Source organism: Lactuca virosa, chromosome 6 (genome assembly GCF_052849685.1).
Source record: "Lactuca virosa cultivar CGN04683 chromosome 6, Lactuca_virosa_CGN04683_v6, whole genome shotgun sequence".
NCBI lineage: Eukaryota > Viridiplantae > Streptophyta > Magnoliopsida > Asterales > Asteraceae > Lactuca > Lactuca virosa.
Genome location: NC_136431.1, coordinates 46644452 through 46658023, shown reverse-complemented (window position 1 = coordinate 46658023; position 13572 = coordinate 46644452). Strand labels below are relative to the sequence as shown.

The 13572-nt window shown below is 35.0% G+C and overlaps 1 protein-coding gene across 1 annotated transcript; it reads left to right on the top strand.

Annotated features, from left to right (window-relative positions):
- Positions 1-253: 253 nt before the first annotated feature.
- LOC145120039 (elongation factor 1-beta 1-like) lies at positions 254-2079 on the top strand. The gene is made up of 6 exons (XM_079055825.1): positions 254-550; positions 648-767; positions 1127-1232; positions 1338-1452; positions 1553-1666; positions 1761-2079. Exons 1-6 carry the CDS (start codon positions 462-464, stop codon positions 1922-1924), a joined length of 708 nt encoding a protein of 235 aa, XP_078911951.1. The 5' UTR covers positions 254-461; the 3' UTR covers positions 1925-2079.
- Positions 2080-13572: the final 11493 nt, after the last annotated feature.

Sequence of the window (13572 nt, the reverse complement as noted above, 5' to 3'; positions counted from 1 at the left end):
TAACAAATGTTGGATTAATCCTTAGTCATGCTTCCTAGCCTTATCTTGCAACATTAAGGATTGAAAGTCATGCTCATACTCTCCCTTTTGAAGTGATCTTTGTGGCATGCCTTTGCAGCAAACAAATGATTTGATTAATCCTTTATATTTATATTGTGTGTTGCATCGTTAATTATTTTTCCTTAATCTTTCATATGTAGTATTATTTTAGTGAATAACATACAGGATATTTTTCCTTAATAGCTCAATAAAATTTTGGCACGTCTCATAATTATCATCAGCCGAAGAGGCTTCGGGTTCTCTCCATCCTAGGGTTTGTACGCGTCACTTTTTCGATCATCATTTCCCAGTGTAACTATAAATTCCGCATTCTTCTTGGCGACTAACAATAACCATTTCTCCAATTCTTCCCCTACAACCCCTCGCAATCTTCTCACTTTCTCACTTGAAACTCCGAAGAGATGGCTGTCATTACTTTCTCTGATCTTCACACCGAGGCTGGCCTCAGATTCCTCGAATCCTTCCTCTCCGGGAAGACATACATCTCCGGGTTCGTATTTATCGTTTTCTATCGTAGTATATGCGGGGTTAATTTATCTTATGTTTCGTGGTTTGAATTTGGTTTTATTTTTATGTTTATGTTACAGGAATCAAATTACAAAGGATGATGTGAAGGTTTACGCTGCTGTTTTGGAAAAACCCAATGCAGATCTCTATCCCTCTGCCAGCAAGTGGTACGACTGCGTTGCTTCGAAACTTGCAACAAGGTTTGTTCGATAATCACACTTTCGTTATTGTAAAATTCGGGTTGCTTCAGTGTTTGTTCTTAATGTGATCCGCATTATGATCTAAACGTTTTTGTAATATGTATCATGTGATCGTTATAGCAATTGGTGTTAGTAATATAGTATCGATGTCAATTTCTTAGTGAATTATCAATAATGTGTTCTTTACAACTTTTATTCATGGACATGGTATATTTTTATGCCTATTGCCTTTGATGTGGATTCTTAGTTTTGTATGATTGTATCTAATGTTACACTTGTTGATATTTTGTTTATTGTGGCAAACAATCACCATTAAAGAAGATGTTGCATCCTTATTTTTATTTATTTATTTATTGCAGTTTCCCTGGTAAAGCAGCTGGGGTGAGAATTTCTGCCCAAGCTCCATCAGCAGAAGCTGCTCTTGTCAATGGAGCTGTCAATGGAGTTACCAATGGAGTTGCCAAGGTGTGTAATGTGTATATATGTATATATATATTTTTAAATGTCAATTTAATTACAAGAACAAAATAATGAACTCGTGGACCATTTTTGATCTCATGGATATTTCAGGAAGATGCTGCTGACGAGGACGATGACCTGGATCTCTTTGGTGACGAGACAGAGGAGGAAAAGAAGGCAGCTGAAGCACGTGATCAAGCAAAAGCATCAACAAAGAAGAAAGAAAGCGAGTTTAATTCCTTTTTTTTTTCTTTCACTATTATTTAACTTTTCACAACATTAATATGCTCTAATAAAATGGCAATTTGGTAAATAAATTGATTCAGGTGGCAAATCATCTGTTCTTATGGATGTAAAGCCATGGGATGATGAGACAGACATGAAGAAGCTTGAGGAAGCTGTTCGCAGTGTTGAAATGGAAGGACTTTTGTGGGGTGCATGTACGCTAATTTCCTTTCTCAATCTAACAACAAACTTAATACTTTTTTTTACCCATAATTGCAACGTAATTAGAAATTGTTGTACAATGTGCAGCAAAACTTGTACCAGTTGGGTATGGGATCAAGAAGCTGACGATTATGATGACGATTGTGGATGATCTTGTTTCGGTGGATACTCTGATAGAGGAGCGGCTTACAGTGGAGCCCATCAATGAGTATGTGCAGAGTTGTGACATTGTTGCCTTCAACAAAATCTAAAATTTTGCATGCTATCATTTGATTTGCAACAATTTTTGCTTCAATTACTTTTTGGGGGTTTTAATTTCATTAATTACTTTGGATTTGGTTTTTGCTAGCTTTTGAGTTATTAAGTTCTGGTAAATTAAATGGAAAAATGATGAAGTTTCAATCAATCTTTGTTTGAGTTGAGTACTTATGTTGTAAGTTTATAATCAACCTTATAATATGTGTTTGAGTTACTATGTAAATCTTAACGTATATTCTAGAATTTGTCCAAAATTTTAGTAAGTCAAATAATTCAACCATTTGATATGAACTAAATGCTTTTTAGTAATAACAATCTTGTTCTATTGAGTCCTAGCAGTGTTGAATGCTATATAGATAGGCCATTCTAGTCTAGTTTCGTTTGGTCTTGCTTTGGGTATTCATCATTGTCTTTCCGTATTAGTCCCAATTGTGCAACATAATAAGTTCATATCACAAAAATTAGTGGTTTATCCGAAAATCCATGTAATACCAAATTTGTACAAATTTTCCAATAATCTTTATTGAAAGTATGTATATAAATTGTTCTATCAAATAAATGATCCAATAAGATGCAAAAATTTGCAACTTTACCACTTTTATCATAGTGAATTTAGACGTAGGATTGTAAATTAGTTAATGATCGATTTTGGACATCTTTTGGAACCTTAAATAAAAAAGAACGATTGTTATTGACCGGTTTCTCAAAAGTTGTTTTGTAGATGTTATTTTTATAAATTTTCACATAATCATTCATATGTTTGTAATGAATATCATTGAAGAGTTGCTAACTTTTGTTTTTAATTGTTTATAGCTTATTTTTTTGAATAAAACAAAAACATTAAAACTCATAGTTTTTTACGCTTTACAAACAAACATCCATATCGGTATATAAAACATATATATATTTTTTTCGACTTGTTGACATTCACATTCACAATGTGAATATAAATTGCTCCTAACTTTTACAAAAGCTAATTCACATATGAGTGATTACTATATACATTTTTAATAACAATCTTTGAGCATTCACTAATTAATCATTAACATATAAATTATTGATACTCGACATTCGATGTGAACGTCCATCATATACAAGAATCATGTAATAACTAACGATTTCTTAGTCTACATAATTTTCATTCACATATGAATGTTGAATTTAAATGATATATATATATATATATATATATATATATATATATATATATATATATATATATATATATGTGTGTGTGTGTGTGTGTGTGTGTGTATGTGTGTGTGTGTGTGATCATTGATATGATATATTGAATTTACATATGAACTCGAATAAATATTTACATGCACACATGTCTCATTGTAGATCGTTAATAACTCCGATTCACATGTAAATGTTAGTAAACTCATTTCCAAACTTTTTTTTTTTTAATATTTTGATCATTCACAAAACATTGAATTAACATGTGAATTCAAATAAATAATCACATGTATATATACATGTCTTTCTTTTTAGATAATTTGGTTTTGTGTGAATAGATTCATAGGTGAATCTCAGTAAATTCACTTACAAAATTTTATTTACTATTTCAACATTTTAATAATTTATAGGTGAATCTCTATAAATTCACTTACATTTAAGTTTCTTATGGGAGTTGATGTTCATAGGAGTTTATGTTGGGGTACCTAAAACTAGTTATGGAAGTTGGTGGTTGGTTCTATATCTACTTGTAGAAGATGATGGTGGGGCTCATAAATGCGGTGATGGAGAATTGGAGATGATGGTGGGGTGGATAAGCTTGATGTGGGAGATAAGAGTGATGATTCCATTCTTGGTCAACTTGTGCTTGATGAGGGAAGTGTTAAAGATATTGCGCCAAAACCCATGTACCTATATCAATTTGATATTGCAACTTTTAATACAATATGGATACACTATAGATGACATACAAGGCTACAAGCTACCATACGGATACACATTCTGCCATAAAATTTGTCACAGATGAAAAGGGTAACATTGTATTTCCTCTTAAACTACAAATTGAAAAGGGTAACATTGTATTTCCTCAACAAGTTAATGATATAAATAACATGGTACTTTAAGTTACACACAAGTTATAATTTAAGCATAAAATGACAAAACAAAATTAGAGAGACTAACTTATTAACACTTCACCTAATGGTGGGTTAATTCTAACTAAAGAAACTAAAGGGTCGAAGTGTAATTATTCTATACTAGGTGTAAGACCCATGTATTAAATGGGTTCATTTTAGGGATATATACAGTAAAGTCCCAATATTTTCATCGATTTGACAAGAAAATCCTAAACTTTATTTTTTTGACAGTAAAGTCCAAATTACCGGCAGTTTTTGATACTTTTACCATTTTTTCCCGGTTAGCCGGTAATTAGGACTTTTTTGTCAAAAAAATAAAGTTTAGGACTTTCTTGTCAAATCGTCAATTAGGACTTTATTGTCAAAAAAATAAAGTTTAGGACTTTCTTGTTAAATCGTTGAAAATATTAGGACTTTAGTGTATATCTCATTTTTTTTTGTTAGAAATTTAATGGTATGATACTCTTTAAGCATAAGAGTTATTAAAACCTTCTCTAGTCAGCTAGATCCTATTGAAATCTTTAACATTTGCTTCTTGTTAAATCATTTTTTTAATCTCAACAAACCGACATTGAAAAAAAATGGAGATAATCAAGAAAGAAATAAAGAACCAGGGTTGTGTTGGCTTTTTGCAGTCCCAAAAATGGAGAAATAAGAAACCGAAAAAAACGAAATTGCCCTGGCTTTATACAAACACAAACAACACATGCCTAGTAAAAAAGGTGTGAATGTGGAGAAGGGAAAGAAGGGCAATTTCTTTTTTTTTCGGGTTCTTATTTCTCCATTTTTGGGACTGCAAAAAGTCAAACAACCATGGTTCTTTCTTTCTTTCTTTCTTGATTATCTCAATTTTTTTCAATGTCGGTTTGTTGAGATTAAAAAAACGATTTAACAAGAAGCAAACGTTAAGGATTTCAATAGGATCTAGCTAATTAGAGAAGGTTTCAATAACTCTTATGCTTAAAGAGTATCATACCATTAAATTTCTAACCAAAAAAAATTATATATACACTAAAGTCCAAATATTTTTAACGATTTGACAAGAAAGTCCTAAACTTTATTTTTTTTACAGTAAAGTCCTAATTGACGATTTGACAAGAAAGTCCTAAACTTTATTTTTTTTGACAAAAAAGTCCTAATTACCAGCTAACCGAGAAAAAAGGGTAAAAGTGTCAAAAATTGCCGGTAATTTGGACTTTACTGTCAAAAAAATAAAGTTTAGGACTTTCTTGTCAAATCGATGAAAATATTGGGACTTTACTGTATATATCCTTTCATTTTAAAGAAAAAAAATATGAAATTCTAAACATTTGAGAAGTTTGAATTTATAAGAAAAAAATAAAAAAAAATGAATTGTTAAAATTAAATTGTTTGTTTTTCTTTTAAATTAAACAAATAATTTAGATAAATAAAAAAAGAAAACTAAGGAAACTTTAATTTAGAAAATTTGAAATTAAAATGAAGTCAATTAATGAAATTGATATGCATTTATTATTACATTTATTACAATTATTACATTTAAATATTATGTGGAAATTAATAAAATGAAAAAAACCACAAAATGTCATGTGGAAAAAAATTAATTGAAAATAACCACAAAATGATATGTGGCCAAATCAATAAGAATGTGACATGTGACAAAAAATTCTTTATTTATTAGAGATGATTTGAATTGGTAAGTATTTATCTCTTAAATAAATGGATAAATATACAAATTTTAGAAGATATTGTGCATCAAATAAAACCCAAGGCTTGGCCAAGAAGGAACCGACCTCTCTCCTTATTTCCCCTACTCCCCTCTCGGTATCTCTTCAATTCCCGATTTTAAAGATCGAGCTGCATTGTTTGGTTAATTCTTGGAGATCCAACGGTCAAAATGTCTTACTTATTGGACAACAACTTCCTAACACCCATACCAACATTCTGAATAGTTGAATCTTCTAGATAAGCTTTGCAGGACCCAGAAACACTACTTCTATTTGTTGGACAACAACATTTTATGGGTTCGGTTTTTGCTATAACAAAGAGAATGACTTGTCATTTTGCTTGGTCATTGTATTGGGGTGAAACTACATTATAAGACTTTTGGTTTTAGCTTTCCCTCACCCAAGACAACTAAAGAAACCAACTCACGTATACAAGTAAGGTATTGGTTCGATCCATACTTCTAGGATTTAAGTTTTGGTTGCTAAAGGTCACTAGAATAAAATCCTTAGTGAGATATGATGATCAAGTTTTATATTTCATGATTTCGTTGCTTTTGTGCTCTAATTATCATCATAAGCAAATAGTGGTATAAGCGCCAATGCTTTAAGGTTCTACCACATTATCAGTGACTTGGTCATAAAAGAGTTTTTTATGGGGTATAAATTCATATACGTAAAAATAATGCATTATGTCCCGGTTTTTAAAAATCACAATTAATTCTAGAAAATTCGTTTAAAGACGAGATATAACAATTGGTAAAAATAGGTTAACGTTCGGCGGTCAAACCACCGTGAACCGATATGTGTAAAAGACCAAAATTGTGTAATTTTATGTTTATAATATATTAAATATATTATACTCATCAATACTTTCAGAACGTTTCAAATTACTCAAACAACCATCTATCCTTAAGGATCGAGTCAAAAATCACAAAAATTAATTCTATTTGTGACGTTAAAAATGAATTTTTGCATCGAGTATGCTTAGGACCAATTTATGACCAAATTTGATAGATTATGCTCTCAGGACTTTGTAGATATAAAGAACGTCAAAAACGGAGATTGTATGCACAAAAGTTACAACCATTTTAAGAAACCAAATCAGTAAAATACTGATTTTCTTAATAAACGAAAACCGAATTGATCTGTTGAGGTACTTGCACACCTCATATGGAAATTCTGAGAACGTTTTTGGACTCTGACACATGTCTAATATTTGATTTCATAATCATAATATTTTAACCCGTTAATTTAACAAAGTCACGAAATCTGTCAAATCTAAAACGAATTAATCACGAAACTTTAAACGGATTGAAGCAATAATACACAAATAAATACATGAATACATATATGGTTGAATTAAATCAATAATACATTTAATTCATCATTCATTTTTAACATCACAAATAGAATTAATTTTTGTGATTTTTGACTCGATCCTTAAGGATAGATGGTTGTTTTAGTAATTTGAGACGTTCTGAAAGTATTTGTCACACCCCCGAACCAGACGGCGGAAACGTCCGAGGGCTCGCGTGACTTAAATTGAAATATCATCACAATGAATATACATGAAACATAACACATTCATCACCAAACATTACATAGTACAACTGGCATTGTTTACATCAAGTCTATGGTTTACATTACATGATCCCAAAATATAAAGTGTTTGGTGATTAGCAACTACAAAAGAAACTTTCAACACACTGGATGCTTCCTCGTTCTAACGATTAGGTGAGAATACAAGTTATTTTGAAAACGGTCAACATATATAATGTTGGTGAGTTCATAAGTATGTTTGATGTAAAATAGTTTATGTCGTTCGTAAAACCCAGAAAATCCGATATTTTCTGTAATAAGACTTTTCATGAAAATGTTGTGATGATCCTGTAAGTATATGCGTAAATGGTTTCAAAACGTGTATAAATGAGAAGTTTTGCATTATAGTTTTTGAAAGTACAAGTGAGTAAGATTGGTTTCCCCGGAAAACTCGATGTTTTCCGATAAAAAGTTATGATTGTTTTGTATTATTGTATCGTCACAGCGAATGAATATGATTTCCCCTGATTACTTAAATGGTATTGGATTTCTATGTGAGTCGTTATAACCATGCATGATAATGACTAGTTCGTCTGTCTTGGCATTCTAATGAACACCAGAATTGATCTTAAGATTTTGTCACCCTAGACTGGCCGAGTCTAACTGTAGCGAACAGCTTAGGTGTGGGGGAGTCACCCCCGTATAGATCTATACACAAACTCTCGCTCTCACTCCAGGAGACTTTGATTACAACTACAGACTACGACCGACACTATTTGGTGTCACCCGTTATTACTCACTTAATCCACATGACTTTGATTAACCTTGATTAATGACCTGATTTTAGTTTACTTTGAAAAGAAGGTAAGCCTAACAGACGAGGAGAAGAGGACTACTAGGCCCTACTAATTACGTATGTTATTTAAGGCTGTCGAGTATACGAAAGGTGCGTTGGCCCATTTCGCATAAGATTTATTTGGACCTTACTAGCAATGCTAATGGACCACTGAGGCCCAATAGCATGTAAAAGCCATTGAGGGTCCCTTAAGCATGTAATTGGGTCACAGGAGGCCCAATAACATGTATTATTTATGTTGGGCCCAAAAGTCATGTTAATGGGTCACGAAGGCCCAATAAGCATGATTAGAATCTCTCAAGCCCAACAATTAGAATGTTTACTTGTTTTTGTATAGTATTAGTGTTGCGAAGTTGTTTAATCGATATGTCGTAATAATCACGAATTTGTTTTATAACGATTCATAGATTTATAAAAATAGTTATTTTTCTATTTAAAATCCATAAGTTATAAAGTTTTGTATATTTTGACCCAATTATTTTATTATTAACAGAATTGACCAAAAATATTAGTTTGACCTATTCAGCCCTTATTTTGGTAAAGTTGGCAATTTTTAGCCCTTTTTATGAAAAATGACATATTAGGTCCTTGAACTCTTTTTCTTGACATTTTTGGCCTAAACACTTAATTAAATAATGTTTTAAGCCCAAAGTTTTATTTTGGACAGTTTCAGTCCCTTAGTTAAAAGATTTGCATTTAAATTCACACTTTTCGCAATTTTTACACTTTTTACCCAAAATCCAAAATCTTTGCATTTTTAGTCCCTTTTGATAAATAAGGCCATTTTAACCCCTGAAATAGGTTTATTTATGTTTATAGCCCTTGTTTTGAGAAAACTTTCTATTTCAGCCCCTTAAATTTGATTTTTCGCATTTTTGGGCCTAAATAGCCGAAAAACCCAAATTTTAGCCCATTAGGCTAAAATTTACATTTTTAGTCCTTTAAAAAGCCTAATATTTATAAAAACTATTATTTTGGCTGTTTTGACCTTTTGATCCTTGTAGAAACCGTGAATGACATCTTTTTCCCCATTTTTTGTTTATTTTTCAAAAATAGTCCAATAACAAATTTTTATGTTGTAGTGTGTTATTTTAAAGCTTGTATAGTAGTTTATCTTGATATGTTAAGTGAAATATGACCTAGATCACATATTTTCCTTCTTGAACTATAGATCTCGAAATATCTTTCATTTTTAGTACATATTTACCACAAAAACACAAGAAATCACACATAACATACAAATACACATAGATCTTCACATTTTACTTGTATTCTCCCCCATAAATCATATGAAAACCGAAAATAGAGGGGTATGAACTCACCTTGCTTAGGTTTTTTGGTTTTGAAGAAGATGTAAAGAAGATTTTTGGGTCCTAGCAACACCTTTGAGTAGATCTCGAACTTGAGATGATTCAAGAAATGATGATGTTCTTGTGAAAATCCTCTTGATACACAAGCAAAACGTCAAGATTTTGGAGGGAGAAGGAAAGGAATTCTTGAGAGTGATTAAGGAAGATGTTTGAAGAAGTTTATGTGTGTGGGTTATGGCTCTCGGCCGAGATATCAAGAAGAGAGGAGAGAGAGAAACCTTGATGCATGTTGGATCATAAAAACTTGCATGGAAGTATGAGATGCAATTATCTTGTTATTTGATGTGTAATATGGAGGTGGCACCTCCAAAGTCAACCTCCATTTCCCTTTTTTTTTATATGTATGTTGGGCCGAGAGGGAGAAAGGAGAGAAGGGGTTTGGGCCTTTAGTGCTTGATTCCAATAATATGAAGCCCAAATTGATGGTTTTCGGCCCATTGGACTCTTAGGGTAGTTTACGGCCCAAATTGCATAAAAGAATGAGTTTTATGGCCCATTAGGGCTTATTGGATTTGTTATGGCCCAACAAGGCCCATTAAGGCAAACCAATCCATTTTAGGCCCATTATGGCCCAAAAAGTTAAGTTTCATGAAAGTGGGTTGAATTATAGCCCAATTACGAGTTCTAAGCCCAAAATAGTCACATTGGAAGTTTATTGGCCCATTAGGCCTAATAAGGAAATCCTAGTCCATAATGGACTTAAACCGGGATTTCTAGGGTTTTCAACTTTACTTGATGAATCTAGGTTTGAATGTGCTTCCATAGGTTGAACTTCAAGCATAACATGAATTAGGGTTTACGAGTTTACAGTAGATAATGTTTACAAGAGTACAGAATTTCCTAGCTAGAATGCTAGCTGTGACATCATCCCCCCGTTAGAGGGAATTCCGTCCCGAAATTCTTTTTGAAGCTAGATTTGAGAATGCGAGAATAGGTGAGGGTACTTTTGCTTCATCTGGTCTTCGCGTTCCCATGTGAATTTCGGTCCACGTTTCGCGTTCCACCGAACCTTCACTATTGGAATGCGACTTTGCTTAGTACGCTTCACCTCCCTGTCCATGATTTCAACTGGTTCCTCGATGAATAGGAGGTTCTCGTTGATTTCGATTTCTTCCAACGGGATGACGAGAGTCTCGTCAAATAAGCACTTTTTCAAATTCGAAACATGGAACACGGGGTATACACTGCTGAGTTCAGCAGGTAGTTGTAGTCTATAAGCCACTGGACCGATTCGGGCAAGGATCTCGAATGGTCTAATATACCATGGGTTTAGTTTTTCCCGTTTCCCAAAACGAATCACCCCTTTCCAGGGAGAGACTTTTAACAACACCCGATCCCCAACTTGAAATTCCAAGGGCTTTCGCCGTTTATCAGCGTAGCTCTTCTGTCGGTCGCGTGATGCTTGAAGTCGAGCTTTGATTTGAACTATTTTCTCTGTCGTTTCGCGTATGATTTCTGGTCCTGTTAGTGCATTGTTTGGTGTCTGCCCTCTTGCCAGCTGAGTGTCACCTACCTCATTCCAACATAACGGTGATCTACATTTACGACCATATAATGATTCGAAAGGAGCAACTTTGATGCTTGTGTGATAACTGTTGTTGTACGAAAACTCAATTAAAGGTAAGTGGGTATCCCATGACCTTCCAAAGTCTATCACACATGCTCGAAGCATATCCTCAAGCGTTTGAATGGTACGCTCACTTTGACCATCCGTCTGTGGGTGGTAAGCAGTGCTCATGTCGAGTTGTGTCCCCATAGCCTTCTGAAGCGATTGCCAAAAGCGTGAAGTGAACCTACTATCTCGATCTGAGATGATAGATATTGGTACTCCATGGAGTCTCACGATTTCCTTAATGTAGATTCTTGTCAATCATTCCATCTTGTAAGACTCCTTTATTGGCAGGAAATGGGCGGATTTTGTCAACCTGTCGACTATTACCCATATGGTATCTAATCCGTCTGTTGTCTTGGGTAATTTGGTCACAAAGTCCATAGTAATCCTTTCCCATTTCCACTCGGGTATTACGGTTGTTGTAATAGTCCCGAGGGCTTCTGATATTCTACCTTCACTTTAGCACAAGTGAGGCACTTGCTAACGTATGTGGCAATTTCTGCCTTCATGTTAGGCCACCAATATTGTTGCTTGATATCCAAGTACATTTTATCTGAACCCGGATGGATGGAGTATCGTGTCTTATGAGCCTCATTCATGACTACTTCTCTGAATCCCCCAAGTTTAGGGACCCAAATTCGGTTCATGAAATAATATGTTCCGTCATCCTTGACTTCCAAGTTCTTTTCCATTCCACGTAACGCTTCGCTTGTTCTGTTTTCTATCTTCATGGCATCGAACTGGGCTGCTTTGATCTGTGAGGACAGATGGGATTGAATGGTTATTGAAAGAGTCTTCACACGACGATTTGAGTATTCTTTCCGACTTAAGGCATCAGGTACCACGTTAGCCTTGCCTGGGTAGTATTTGATTTCACACTTATAATCGTTTAGCAGCTCAACCCATCTTCGCTGCCTCATGTTTAACTCCTTTTGATTTAAAATGTGCTGGAGACTCTTGTGGTCGGTGAAAATGGTGCACTTCGTACCATAAGGGTAGTGCCTCCAAATCTTCAAAGCAAAAACCACAGCTCCCAATTCGAGATCATGGGTGGTATAATTCACCTCATGTGTCTTTAGTTGTCGGGATGCATAAGCTATCACCTTTCCACGCTGCATGAGTACACAGCCTAAACCCTGATTCGAAGCATCACATTAAACTACGAAGTCCTCTGTTCCCTCTGGTAGTGATAGTACCGGTGCACTACAGAGAGCTCGCTTCAGAGTTCGGAAGGCAACCTCCTGCTTTTCTGTCCATTCAAATGGCACGCCCTTTTGTGTAAGCATGGTAAGTGGCTTGGCTGTTTTGGAGAAGTTCTGAATGAATCTCCTGTAATAGCCTGCGAGACCTAAAAATTGACGAATTTATGTGGTTGTCGCCGGGACGGCCCATCCTTCTATGGCTTTGACCTTATAAGGGTCTACATGTATCCCTTCTTGACTAACAACATGACCCAAAAAGTTCACGCTACGGAGCCAGAACTCACACTTAGAGAGTTTTGCGTATAACTTTTCAGTTCGTAGGGTTTCCAAGATTTGCCGGAGATGTCGGCCATGCTCCTCTTCGCTTCGAGAATAGACTAGGATATCGTCGATGAAAACAATGACAAAATTGTCGAGGAATGGTCGGCAGATTCGATTCATCAGGTCCATGAATGCGGCAGGGGCATTCGTTAGACCGAAGGGCATTACAACAAATTCGTAATGTCCATAGCGAGTTCGGAAAGCGGTTTTGGGGATATCCTCTTCCCGGACTTTGAGTTGGTGATATCCGGATCACAGATCTATCTTAGAGAAGTAACTTGCTCCTTGGAGCTGGTCGAATAGATCGTCGATTCGCGGAAGTGGGTAGCAATTTTTGATAGTGAGCTTGTTCAGTTCTCTGTAATCAATACACATCCTAAAGGATCCGTCCTTTTTCTTAACAAAGAAGAACGAAGCTCCCCAGGGTGAGAAGCTAGTTCGGATGAATCCTTTGCTCAAGAGTTCACTAAGTTGGCTTGACAGTTCTTGCATCTCCGCAGGAGCCAACCTATAGAGTGATTTGGCAATGGGCGTAGCTCCCGGCACCAGGTCAATTCAGAACTCGACTTGTCTTTCTGGGGGTATCCCCGGAAGGTCTTCAGGAAAGACGTCCGGGAAGTCGCAAGCCACTGGGATGTCTCGAATATTGACCTCTTCCTTAGACTTATCCACTATGTGTTCCAGAAACGCCAAGTCCTTCTTTTGTAGATACTTTTGTGCCTTAATGCACGAGATAAGACGAAGGTTCGTACTGGGTTTGTCTCCGTATGTAATTAGGGTTTCGTGGTTAGGGAGATGAAGGCGAACGACCTTCTCGCAACACATAATATCGGCATGATGGGGGCTCAACCAGTCCATGCCGATAATCACATCAAAACTCCTAATAGTTACAGGCATCAAGTTTATTTGAAAGGCATGTTGATTTAAAGTTAGGGTACATCC

Bases quoted from the DNA above. Each gene is read 5' to 3' on its own strand.
- LOC145120039 (XM_079055825.1), top strand. From the start codon at position 462: ATGGCTGTCATTACTTTCTCTGATCTTCACACCGAGGCTGGCCTCAGA. The intron at 551-647 runs GTTCGTATTTAT...TTTATGTTACAG, and splicing joins GGGAAGACATACATCTCCGG to GAATCAAATTACAAAGGATG. The intron at 1,233-1,337 runs GTGTGTAATGTG...TGGATATTTCAG, and splicing joins TTACCAATGGAGTTGCCAAG to GAAGATGCTGCTGACGAGGA.